We start from the raw sequence: 14,005 nt of genomic DNA on the forward strand, positions 1-14,005 counted from the left end.
ACCAGTGCATTTGATGGAGGCTCAGGGATTTTACCCTTCACATAATCCAACACTTCTTGTTCTTCTAATGTCAGATCAAGAGGCATCTTCCATCCATGATAGTCAGACTTTTCACGGAGCTTGTCTTCAGCCGGGAAGTGGAATAAGGAATCCATTGAGCCTTTTGTCCTTTCCAACTGTCTTCAGTGATTGCTCCTTCACTCTTGCTTGGGCTTTTTTTTCACATCAGCTCTAATACCATGTTAATTTTTGGTATGTTCTATCTTAATAACTCACTACTTCTATAGTTTAGTTACTCGCTTTGGGTTGCACGTATGGAACAATAGGGTAGAGCTAGTAAGTACTTAGAGCTAAGACTAAATAAGTAGATATACTCTAAGGCTAATAGTTCTACTCTACGGTTAGTAATTCTTACTCTACAGCTTAAGTCAGTCTAAAGTGTCTTTCATGTACTTCATCCATGGGCTTTCACTGGTACCATCCCACTTAGCTAATGAACTTAATGATATGCTTAAGAGCAACTTACTTTAATTTTCTTGTTAGCCCAATATCAATGTCCAGATTAGCAATCATATTAGCATGATAGTAAAATGCAGATAGAACATAAACATAAACAGTAGAAGACAAGCCAAGACAGGAGAACACAAGATGTGGCACCAGCCAAGGACAAACCCCAATGTGGGGAAACCCTTGATCAATTCTTCTTATAGTCTTCAATAGTTTAGCAAAGAGAGAGATAGTAAAAATATACAAAATTATATTTATGATAGCAGTAGCAAAGTCTTGACCAAAGAAGACAATGTTGGTCCAACGGGATAGAATCTTCCTCTGAAGATTATTCATATGGTATCAACAGTATGTTCAACAAACTGAGCCAATCTTTGTCAAACCTTGACCCAAAACATCTCCCAGAACTCTGATGCCTTCTTGCTACACTAGTTGTCACTGCTTCATGAAATAGGAAACAGTCAATAATAGATTTGTTGTTGTCATCATGATGACTGATTAGGGCACCAAACACTATTGTAACAGTCATCAAAAACAGCCTAGGACAACTCCTTGGGTATGTTGTTGATTTGGGCATATATATAAGCCCTCAAACACCCATACACAATCCTTCACTGTGGTGTTATGGCCTGTGGCAAAACACACAGTCTTCCTGTAGCTTCTAGGGAGCATAAACCTTACTCCTTGTCCCTCCAACAAGACCCCAACAAATTTGTCCCTTAGCTCCTCTAACTCGGCTCTCCTACAAGAAGAGAACAGCTTCACGCAGTCACAAAAGGATGCCCAAATAGTCCTGCCTCTATGACGGTGTTGTCACCTACAGCAACCCAAAATTCTCTTCTCCTTTCACACTGTCAACAGGCTTCATTTAGTTGCGTTAGTGTCTATCCTTGGCTACGAATTAGGCCTCATCTAGTCAACAGATTAGGGTTTCTTTAGACTGCGTATAGGATTTTGTTTAGACTTTAGACTGGCCAGACCTCCTCATAAGACTGTTGTTAGGGCTCTCCTATGACAACGGCTAAGGCTTCTTTATGACTGCAGATTTAGGGCCACTTTGGACAGCGGATTAGGACCTCTTTGGACAGCGGATTAGGGCCTTCCTTAAGTGTGTATTAAGGGCTCCTTTGATCTGCGGCTAGGGCATCTTTGGACTGCAAATAGGAGCCTCTCTTCACTGCGGCTTGATCTCCTTTGGGACAGCGGCTAGGCTTCCTCCTTGGCTGCATATGGATTTCTCCCTTGACTGCGTATAGACGTCTCCTTTTAACTGCAGCTAGACCTCCTCACAAGACTGCTTTTAGGGCTCTCCATGACTGCGGCTAGGGCATGGCATCTTCTCCATAATTACAGCTAGATCTCCTTCCTTTAGGACTGCAGCTAGGGCTCTCCCTCTAGACCTCTCTTTCCTCCAAACCCAAACGAGTGGAGAGAGATCACAAGAGATGTGTGTACTCCAAATGACTTGGGGTCACCTCTATTTATAATGCAACGTTGAGGTTGAGCTCGGGTAATTTGCTTGCTAGCCGACCTTGACAATTTGTCAAATAATATAAATAAATCCATATCTCCATAAATACATGTCGAAATCGGATATATTTAGATCAATCCTACACCTTTCGGAGAGAGGAATCCAAGAAAAATATTAGCTGCCATAAATAAGATGACCCACATGGAGTTTGGCCCTAGTTGCCAATTTTAACATTTTGTTCATAGCCTCATGAGGAGATACACTAGAAACAAGGAGTTGTAGTGTCCTACAATCACACGTTTTGCCACCAACTTTATTACTCTTCAGTCTTTGTTTCGATGCCAGTTCGAGTTGAAGCAAATATTTGTTTCTGATGAGTGACGTGATTGTAGATACAACAGAAGACAGGACGGGAGAACCATTGCAAAAATGGTGTACACTTACATGTTTTGGCAAGGAGTAGAAGAAGCATGCTCAGTTAGTGAACCTATAGTAAAGGTTATAAGATTGGTAAATGGGAACAAGCCAACAATGGCTTATTTGTATGAAGCCATGGATAGGGCCAAGGAGGCCATTCGTTCTTATTATGCAGACAAGGGTTCTATTGGGCTTGATAGGCATATGATGTTATGGGATGTGATTGATAATCGGTGGACAGGGATGCTTCATCGACCCCTTCATGCATCGATGAAGGGGTTCTTCCTCAACCCCGCATTTTCATACAAATGCGCCTTTGATTTTGATGGTGAGGTGATGGAAAGGCTCCATTCCTGTATTCAGAGGATGGTACCTAATCCTAAGCTTCATAGCAAAATCAATCACGAGATACAGTTTTATCAGGATTGTGTTGGCCCATTTTGCTTTGATGATGCTATTAGGGAAAGGACCGTCTTCATGCCATGTAAGTGACAAGTCATCACTCATTAGAATTTTCAATTTAGAATTACTTTATTTAGAATTCTAGATTTTTAAACTTCAATTATGTAACTTTTATTTGAAAATTTAATTATGTTTTAAGTTTTTGACATTTTTATTTCTTTATTCTGTTGTAGATATTTGGTAGCGAAGCTATGGTGCAAGGGCACAATATTTGCAGAAATTGGCGATAAGAATCCTGAGTCAAACATGTAGCTCTTCAGGGTGTGAGTGCAATTGGAGTGTATTTGAGAAAATACACTCAAAAAAACGCAATAGGTATAACTTTGAGCTTCAACCTTCAGTTGAGCAATTACATTTATTGAAATTTTTAATTTTTAATTTATGACCCTCAAGTGTCAAGACTCAAAACTCATTAGTTTTTTTGACACTCTTACAGGTTGGAGTTCACACGCCTCAATGATTTAGTGTATGTGCATTACAATATCCGACTACGAGCGAAGCAAATAGAAGCACCAAAGGATCCAGATGCCATTTCCTTAGACAATATTGATGTATTGTCTCAGTGGAGGGTGGAGTCTGAGGTGCCCATCTTGGAGGAGTCATCTTCATGGTTAGAGCCAGATGATCCATTAGAACAGGGGCAGCAAGAGGAGGAGGACTCGGGGGAGGAGCAACACGAGGAGGAGGAGGAGATTGTGGGAGCATCAACATCAACACCATCTGCTATAGATATAGGAGAGCACAGCTCCATACCTAGCACTCATTATTTGACAGTAGGTGTAGGGGCAGGGGCAGGCCTGGCAAACAGCCCATCATATTTTCCCGTAAAAGGGGGAGGGCACTGATTTCAGATAGATAGCTACTAGTTTTATTTGTTTTGCTACATATAATTCATGATGATGAGATACTTTTATATATGTGACGTTATTTTGTATTGGTTCTCCACATTTGAGTCCTTGATTGGACAATTATCACGGATCAGCAGGATCTGGTATCGCCTTTGATGTATCATTTCTATTTGACATCATATATATCAATGTTTTCTTCATATTTATGTACCAATGTGTTTATTTCATGTTGTTATTGCTTTATATGTTAAAAAAACTGAAAAAACTGAATATATTATGCATTTTTTATGCTTGCCGATATTTTCGCTGATATTGCCAATAAGATGTTTTCTGGACCCTCACTGATATTTTGCCGATACCGATATTATCAACACTTCTTTAAAGTGTACATCTTGTGCTATTCTTAGAGTTCCTACACTCAGGAAATTACATCTTCTCTTGCCCTTATTTTTCAAGATTTGGGAGGAGATATCCTGCAACCAATCTTGACTGCTTTAAATTCTTATTATTCGACTTATTTTATTATTGTTGCACAGATCAATTAATCACAATTTTATAGATTAATTAATTATCGATGTACTCATTAATTAATAGTTCCCATATGAAGTAATTACTGGTATACGGATTTACTATTTTCCACTGTAACTGGCCATATGGTCTAATTGATCTCCAGATGACTCTTTTAATTGAGTATACAGATTTCCAAAATTCAGAGCTGGAGAACAGTACAGCACGCTGGAGTACAGATGTAGAGTGGCCACAGTGTGGCTGGGTCATAAGGCATATGCTGCGGTGGATTACATGTACAGAACATACAGATAGTATGCCCGGTAGCAGCTGGAATGGTAGGTTTTACAGCTCTGATACCCATGTAGTATTTATTTACTCGGACAATATGATTGAGAATAATAAAAATACGTACATACATATATATATGACTGAAAAAGGACGAGTTTGTACAAACGAGGGTCCCAAATAAATATGTGTAAGGGGAGCGCCTTGGCACCCTTTATGGAGGGTTATGACTTTCTATTAAATTACTTTATTATTTCATTACCTTTCTTTTTATTTTATGAATATTTCTCTATTCAATTATTCTAGCCTATATTTATTATTATTTTTTTTATATAACAGAAATCCTCTCTACTGAAATCCTATGGATCAATCATGGAGGCAATAGTACTCTGGCTGCTGGTTCATCCATCGATCCCAAAGATCCAAACCACTCCACACATCCGTATATTGAAACTCAGTTTTCCCATAGAATTTTCTCAATTAAAGTACTTTGTAAAGCATATATATTCCTCTAGTGCAGCATATATTGATGTTAGGTACTATTATTGTCAAAAAATAATTCAAATTTATAAAAAAGTAACCCACTATGCATATCATGATCTTAACAAAAATAAATCAATGAAAAAAATACCATGTCCTTCAATCTGCTATAGTGATAGTAGATACAGCAGACAGTTTTCCATATTATCCCCACCGCTCTGTTGTGTAGGTAATAAGTATTTAGGTTGTGTATAACATTAAAAAAAATGCAAGACATGACCTGTCTGGAATTCACATTGGTCTCCTTTTATACACTCATACAAGAAGGAAAGGTGACCAAAAATTATTCATCAGATCTCTTGGAAAACTATACCACATTTTACAAATCGCATTCATCTATCAACAAAGAATCCAACTCACAAATAGTCACAATTATAAAATTCCCAGACTTGCATAAATAAACAACAGTCAATGTGTCTATTAAATTGAGTAACAACCTTTTGCAGGTAGCATAAAAATTTTCACAAGGTATTGAAATCTAGCACACAAAATTTGACAAACTACGATTTCCCTCACCAAGCCACCAAAGGGTGACCAGACTGAACAATCCAATATATCCGAAGAACTTCTGCACATCCATCTTCTCCCCTTCTGCACCAGCAAGCTTTTTGAGCAGCACTGGAAAGTCATGTGAAAAGTATCCATAAACATACAAATAATTACCAAAATTATCCCAAAACACCAGGTTGCCCACCACCCATATAGACCAATGGAAGCATCAGATACTAGGAATTATAGTTGTAAGTTCTTATCTAACCCATAAACCTGCTGCACCCAAAAAAATTCCCAAAGAATATAGTAATGTAAGGGAGAAGTTACCAGTGAAAATGCCATATGAAACTGCAGAAAGAAGTCCAAATATATCTCCTATAATTGAATGTTGACCAGAACTGCAAACCGAAATATAACAGAAGAGAACGATAAACAACTACGAAGGAAAAAAGGTATGATGAATTACAGTCCACAAAAGAACAATTTATCCTAAAGTAGTATTCAGACACAGCTCAACCAGACTCCTGATTATAATACCTGTATCACATGGCAGCATGCAAAAACGGCATAGGAAGGGACAACATACCTGGAAGTACTTAACTCTGACTCATCTGCAGCCCATGTCTTTCCAAGAGTTGTCATAGCTACTCCAGCCATGGTGACAAAGACTGATACAACTCTTGCAATGTCAAGGGAATCTTCTCCAAAGAGTGCCCCGAAAAAGAGTGTAAAAAGTCCTGATGTTGAAGACAGTACTGTTGTACTTGCTACACTTGTTCGTGCCAAGGCAGCATTTGATAGGTACTGCATTTAGTGAATATATTTTAGTTAAAAAAAAAGCAAGTATTAAAATATAGACTGAAGTCTAAAATTGAGCAATACAAATTTGATACACATTCTGACAGATGAAAAGATATTCATTAACATCAAAACTCTATATACACTATGCTAAGTTACACGACGCACGGTTTCAGATCAGATGCAGGTGTTGTACAATACCCGAATTTAGAAATAGTGGGTTCTGCCCTAGATGTGTATTAACTCATGATTTGCACCTCTGTGCATTTCCTTATATACATAAAATAAAGATAAGAAATAGATAAATATAATAGTAAATAAACCAATAAAAAATAAATAAAAATATATAAATAAGTAAAGAACACAAACTTTCTATAAAAGATAAAAAGGCACCCCTTAGGTTATTCCTATTCAGGAGACATTCAATGTAAATCATCCCATCATACATATTTCATACATTTGTATCTATTATTTCTTATCCAATTTTGGAGATTAATTATTCTTGAGCTTATATGCTCCATCTAGCATAAGAGCCAAACTTGTGCACATCAGGTTAAACCGTTGTATGCTCCAATCGCCATTCATTCTTATCCAATTTTGGAGATTAAATATTATTGAGCTTATATGCTTCGTAATAGCATAAGAGCCAAATTTGTGCACATCAAGTTAAACCGTTGTATGCTCCAATCACCATTCATACTGCCACCATTTTTGTGGATATATCATAGATACACCTTCCATGGCTACAACCACCATATCAATGAATTAACAAAAGGTATTGTTGCCCTTCAAGCAATATCCATAGAGACACACTTGGTGCGATTTGTTGCTGCTTGGACGAGATTTTCTTATCAGCCTGGACCTGCTATTCTCCACTCATCAATTACATTCTTGTGCTCATCAGTCATTCACAATGGTGTATCATTTCCCCATGCCCCTGATCTCAGATGTGCTAGATGATATTTCATGCAGCTTTGATTAGTGGTTGGTATGGTTCCTATTGCTGCAAAATCTCGCCAGCCCAGTATATAGGCTAGAGCTAGAGGGCACAACAACAATTTGGGACAAAAGCCCACTATGACAACAGCCTATGTCCCCTTCTCTTCTCGGATTTTCACCGAGGGGGAGTTTCAGTAACCCTCACTTTTGATTGATGTGTCTATACTAGGGTTTGAAGTGGGGCAAGGATGGCTCATTCAATGGTAAGGCTCAATTGAGGTGGGAGCTTTGGGAGAAGCTAGAATGGCTTTCCATGAAAAACCCCTTGAGAGAAATACTATACGAGACCTAGGGTTGAGAGATATGCCGAGACAAAGGCTCATCCAAGGTCAAGATAGATAAGAGAAAAGGTTTTGAATGATAAGCTACACCTTGCAAACGTTCAAAAAATCCCCAAGTCAAAGCAGCTGCAAGGGTTCCCACTGTTGAAAAGTGTAACTAGGCTCGGTCTTCATAATGACATGTGTAATTGTGATTTTATGTAATTGATGAAAATAAGAAAAAATAAAATTATTATTGTACTGTCTGTCTCATGGGTTTTGTTATCACACAGAATGTCTAGGCACCGCGACAACGGCTCAAATCAGCGGCTGTCACACTGATCCTCAATCTCTCTGTTTGAGTTGTCTCCCAATAGCATACTAAGGGGGGTAGACCCTATGGAAATGGAATGACGGAAGATTAGTTGGAAACCAACCAATCTGGGAGACACAGTTAAGCAACCAATACTTGTTTTAGATTGTGCAAGATTTTGAAGGATCCAATTATATTTGAGAAAAATGATATCAGTGCCTTGTGGAGTCAACTATCTTGCGAAGGAAATAAAGTCCAAATAAAGGATGGGAAACTGTTGTTGAATTATTCGACTATCTTATATGCAAATGTGAAACATAAAGCTATGTGAAATGCAGGGACTTGGTTAATTTTAGTTAAATGTCTCTTCTAAGTTTGATCCCTTAATGTTTTTATCCTCCAAGCTTATGCATGGAAGTAAAATTTTAATGAGCAAGTACTAGCTTAGTATGCAAATGCAAAGTGAAATGATGTGATGGCATAAGGAGGGCCTAACATTATTTCTGAAATATGTCTTGAATGTTCCTTTTAACTTAAAGATCAGAAAAAAGATCGTAGTGTGAAACCAAAGACTTATACCGGCAATGTAAAATGTAAATTTTCACAAGTAATTACTGAAATGTACAATATGAAACCACCATAAAATGCTAGAAATAAAACAATTAATATTCAAAAATCCATTTGCATGAAGTACTCAATCAAAGATCATTGGATGCATAAGTGAAACTAAATTAATCAGTTTTTAATGAGCATGTAAAAAACAAATGTACTTCAGAAATAAAACTAAGTGTTTAAACCAGTGTTGATAATATCGGTATCGGGAAAATATCTGCGAGGGTCCAGAAAATATCTTATCGGCAATATCGGCAAAATATCGGCAAATATCGGCAAGCATAAAAAATAATTTTTTCAAATTTTTAAATATAGCCGATATTTTGCCGATATTTTCAAAATATCGCGATATTTTGCCGATATTTTCCGATATTTGCCGATATTTGCCGATATTTTCAAAACAGAAAATATCGCGATATTTTCTCGGCGATATATCGTTTTGCCGAAAATATCGCGATATTTCCGAATATCGCCGATATATCGCCGATATTATCAACAGTGGTTTAAACTCATATTACATCAATGAAATATTAGCCTAGTACCCTGCTCTTTAAAACAAATCTCAATGCCAACAATATATTTTAAACTAGTGGTCCTATTACCATGCAATATTCATATTTTTTCTATATGTAACAGCAGAAACTTCAAATGACAAACCAATAACTAACAATTCAGAATTTTTCTGAGTTTAACTATTTCTAAACTAGTGATGCATTTGATCTAAAAAACTCAGAAATAAATTACCGAAAAGTAGTGAAACAATGTTCAGAAATTTGTCAATTAGAATGCAAAAAAGTTTCTAAAAATAATTCTATTTCTGAAATGCACTATAGTAAAAGATGTAAATTAAATTTGTTGCTAAATTTCAGCTAATTGAAAAACTATATCAGTATTAGCCTTGATTTCAATCAAATAAATGAAACGAGGAAAGGTTTAGAGGATGTGCACCAATCACCCCTTAAGGGCTTGATGAAACTTGGAAACAAGCTGCCTAGGTCACTGAAGATATTCAACTCCGAAAAATTTTGGGAAATTTTTTTGTTAAAAAATTTGTTAAATTTTTTTGGGAATTTTTACGAAAAATTTAGTGACAAAATTATGGTGATAGGACATGAAAGAAGAGAGGCTTGAGGGAAATGCCTTGGCCGAGAGATGGAGATGAGGGGAGGCCGAGAATGAAGGGAGACCGAGAAGGTAAGGGAGGCCGTGAATGAGGGCCGAGAGGAAAGGAAGGGAGGCCGAGAAAGGGAGTTAGAGATGGCCAGCGCAGGACCTCAAGGCCCTAAAAAAAATTGCCCACGATCTTCTTGAAATTTCTCTTCAACCTGCAAACAAAATGGAGATGCCCTCTGGGGCCTAAATCCATCTCCAAAATCCACAAAAATCACCTGCAATCTTCAGATCTGTCCTTGCACAAACAAAAGATAGAAAACCCTAAAACATGTATAAATACCCAAAACCCCAATGAATTAAAAAATTTGATATCTACAATGATATTCTACAGATCTAGCAGATCTGCAGATCAAAGCCTTCTATTAGCCAGATTTATACAATTTTGCACAGATTAATAAATAAACTGGAAATTTTAAATAAAAGCACAAGCCCAAGAAAAACCCTGCAAATAAAATATTTTGTAAGATGACTTGAGAAATTAAAAAACAGTAGCCTCTTTAGATTTTGCAATCTGAGAGTCAGTTGGTCCAACTGAGAACTTCCCCAAACGCCCAAATCCTTAATGATAACTTCTGCACACTTATATCTGATTGTTAGAATAATAGATTCAAAATGATCATAAAATCATCAAGAAATAGAGATATCTGCTACTTTTATCAAATCAAAATGATATTTTAAAAACCCAAAAATCTGTGCAAAATACCTGTGCACAGATCAATCCTCAAAGGCTATTATCCAGCAAATACAAATAAAAACAACAGAGTATTAAGAGCAATATTACCGCATAAATCTAAAAGAGGACCACCACGGTCATAAACCCCAAAGTCTTTGCGTTTTATTAATCAGAAAAAGTTACAAGAGCTTTCTTAGAGCGCAAGTACACGATTCAAAAATCGGATCCAAAATAATAGAGAAAGACCTCTAATTTATAGAAAAAATCTCCAACGGTAGTTTGCTTGATCCCCGTCAAAGAAATCTCAACCGTTGATGAAGATGAAATGATCTTTTAATCATCACCATTGAAATAAAGTTATTTTTTTTAAGAAATTCAAATTTCATTTTTAATTTTATTTTAATTAACTCAAAAATGATCATTTTGAATTAATTGCCTCAAAAAATTGACTTTGACTTAACTAAAGGCCCAAGGGTCCAAAATATCTTGAAATTTTCAATATTCTCTTGGTCGGAGACCTCCAAAAATTAAAGAGTTTAAAACCCATTAATTTTAAATGTTGGAGAATTTAATTTTTCCTACGACCTAAATTAATTAAATTTTTGGCTTTGACATTTTAATTTATTTTAACCAGAAATTTTAATTAATTGACTCATGAGGGGATTATTAATTTTTCCAACCCTCTAATACTTTATAGCATTATAACTAAAATATTAATTACATGAAATATTACATTTCTAACCCATGAAGGGGGAACACCCGTTCGTTACAGACCCTCAACATTTACCCTTTTCTGCGACACAAAATATGATTTAATAGACTAAGTGACTTGTCATAAAATAATCTAACCAAATAATTATAATTATTGTCAAATCACTTTTACAGAAACTCAATAAAAAACACTAAGACTCGTTTAAAATCCTAACGATAAAATCCACCCTAGTTTTGGGGTGAGGCTGGAGGGAAAAACTTTGCGGATCATCCGTGTTTAGAAACGCACATGAATCGGTAGGACAAAAAACCTCCCAAGATAAAAATCATCATAAGAAAAATAAATTTACCTAGGTTGGTACATGCATCTGTCTTACTAGGATCATTTACATTAAAAAATGCAGAATGAGTTTACAAAACTCCAGTGTACATATGGCTGATAATAATGAATTTGTGGATCATCTAAGTGCTTGGACATGATGGAAATCATGCACGAAAAAATGTACAACTGTGGAATAATTGACATGGAGTGGTCAACATCTGGCTCTACTTGGGGACATGTTGCTTCATCGAAGAAATGTGAGAATCCAGAATCTACACCCAAAGAAAACACAGAATGACACAAGTAGCGTCCATCCAATATAATCCAAAAATCATCATATAACATTAAGCACATAAAAAAAGCTCTTCATTTATTAACTATTCTACTAACATGACAATATAAATTTAATCTAATTACAAAGTGAAAATGTTGAAATAACAGGGTGTATGTGAAAATTCCTTAAATCGGAATCCCTACTGCAGCAACTAATGATATTTCTCTTACTTGTTAGATTTACATCAACGAGTTAATTGCAGTTTCCTATGGCAAATATTGAAATACATACAATGCAACCTTCACTTAATTAATTTATATGCAGAAACAAGAGACTGAGCAAGAAATAAAATACAACGCAATAACACTGTTATTTTTGGACAAATGTCCCTGGAAAACCCCAATGTGGGAAAACCAATGCAGCAACACTGAGGGTTTTATTATTATGCAGTAGCAAATCTGAGTACAATTCTTGGATGCTCAACTAGCAATCCAATACAGAGAGAAACTGGACAAAACGAATGGTTAAGTGTTCTCACCCTCTCACTAGGAGAAACTGAGTTTGATCACACTGATCTGGAGCTTCTGCGTACCGTCTACGCAAAACTGCGTCACTCCCACGAAGTTCTTGCGTCACCCCTACTGGGTATCACGTTGCTCCTTCTATGGACCTTATGTTGGCTGGAAAATCTGATTTTGTGCCTCCTAGTGTCACAACCCGACTCCCGGCTGTTGAAACTCGATTTCCTCGGCATGATTTCAATCTCCCTCTAAGGCCTGCGCTACCACTGCGTCAGCTCTGCGTGGGCCAACGTTTGCCTCTCTCTAGACGTCATTCTGCCTACTCTCTGGCACAGGAAAAACTTCCTTCTTCTAGATGCTCACTGCCCCTCACTGCAAAATATCACTTCAAATTTCTCTCCGGCAACTGCTCTACTTCAGAAATTCGATCTTCTGAACTCACTCGGTGTATTCTCCAAGTGCCCATCAACCTTCCTCTTATAATCTTCTCGTTGATCAATCAACGGCTCAGATTGGATCCTAATCAATGGCTAGGATCATATTGACTTGATCTCCACCTTCTTCTAGAAGTTTCACCCACAGTTTATATTAATACCCTTTGATTATTTTAATTTCCCATGTTTAGACTTAAGGTCCCATTAAAAATAATTAATTATTTTAATAAAACTGTCTCCGGGTGGAATTTCCCAAAACGATTTCTATGTATTGGAGAATGCATGTGTCTAACCCTCCCTGCAAAATTTGAGACTTAGAGCACATTTGATGCTACCAGAAATCAACAGTGTAAGGTTAGAGATACAATACAAAGGATGCCTTGTGGCATCAAATGTGTTCAAAATAGTCCATATTGAGCATTTTCCTGCTTTCAAGCAAATCTGTGGGTTGTTCTTGCATATGGTAGGACTTTGTCTTATCCGAAAATCGAGCTGCTTGCGGCCATCAAATGCATCAAACTGCTTCCTTATTCTTTTTCTTTTTCGCTTCAAGTTTTTCTTTGTGGTAGGCTATATCGTTGATGATGTGGAACATTCTGCTTGAGAACTTTCAAATGAAGTATTTAAGATATTTGTGACATGCCTCTCTTCATTCTGCATCTGTTCTATGATAAATGATGGATCAGTTGCACAAGTGTTATGAGTTATAGCTTGATACTTTTCAATTTCTTCTCTGATCATGTCATCCTCAACTAAATCTTCGTTAATGGGGTCAGCCACTTTCTCAGGATATTCACAACCAAACGAGACTTGCTTTAATGGATCAGGAGAGTTATGATTTGTTGAAAGTTCCTTGATTTTCTACCATCTATCACCTGGATCAAACTGAAACTTTTGTACCTGTGATTTCCTTTCTTCCAACCTCTTATGTATGGAACTCATTTATCTGGCATGCCTTACTATTAATCTTGCTTGATTGACCTCAGTTTTCACGAATCTATCTTGCAGAGTGATATGATTGGCCTCCATAGTTTTCATTTCCCGAGTGTGCTTTGCTTCCATTGCAATCATATGATTCTGAATAATGGACATTTGATTAGAATGATTAACTTCCATTATCTTTAATCTGTTTTCGATGGTATCCATTTCTTCCATATTTATAACACATGGTGCTTGTTTTTTCTCTATGGCCAATAATCTATTCTGAAGAGATATTTGACCAACTTCCATGTCCTTTATAATTTTATCATTCTTCGCTTTCATGCCCATGAAGCAATTTTGTGTATAGTTTACCTCTTTCTTATGATTTTCTTGCATGGTAGCTAACTGATTGTTGTGATCAAATTCCATGATGGTCATTTCTTCCTCATGTCTTTCTTCCAT

The 14,005-nt window shown here is 36.7% G+C and overlaps 1 protein-coding gene across 2 annotated transcripts in view; it reads right to left on the reverse strand.

Annotated features, from left to right (window-relative positions):
- Nucleotides 1-14,005, reverse strand: part of LOC149242029 (putative vacuolar membrane protein YML018C) — a 261,890-nt gene that overhangs the window by 99,583 nt on the left and 148,302 nt on the right. For both annotated transcript variants that reach the window (XM_089374124.1, XM_089374123.1), the window contains 3 exons: nt 6,119-6,336; nt 5,860-5,930; nt 5,557-5,658 (listed from right to left, as the gene is read on the reverse strand). In XM_089374124.1, coding sequence (XP_089230250.1) covers nt 5,557-5,658; nt 5,860-5,930; nt 6,119-6,336 — 391 coding nt within the window. The remainder of the gene's footprint in view (nt 1-5,556; nt 5,659-5,859; nt 5,931-6,118; nt 6,337-14,005) is intronic.

Source organism: Pinus tabuliformis, chromosome 8 (assembly GCF_031772625.1).
Source record: "Pinus tabuliformis cultivar Carrire ecotype Pingquan chromosome 8, CPIR1, whole genome shotgun sequence".
Lineage (NCBI taxonomy): Eukaryota > Viridiplantae > Streptophyta > Pinopsida > Pinales > Pinaceae > Pinus > Pinus tabuliformis.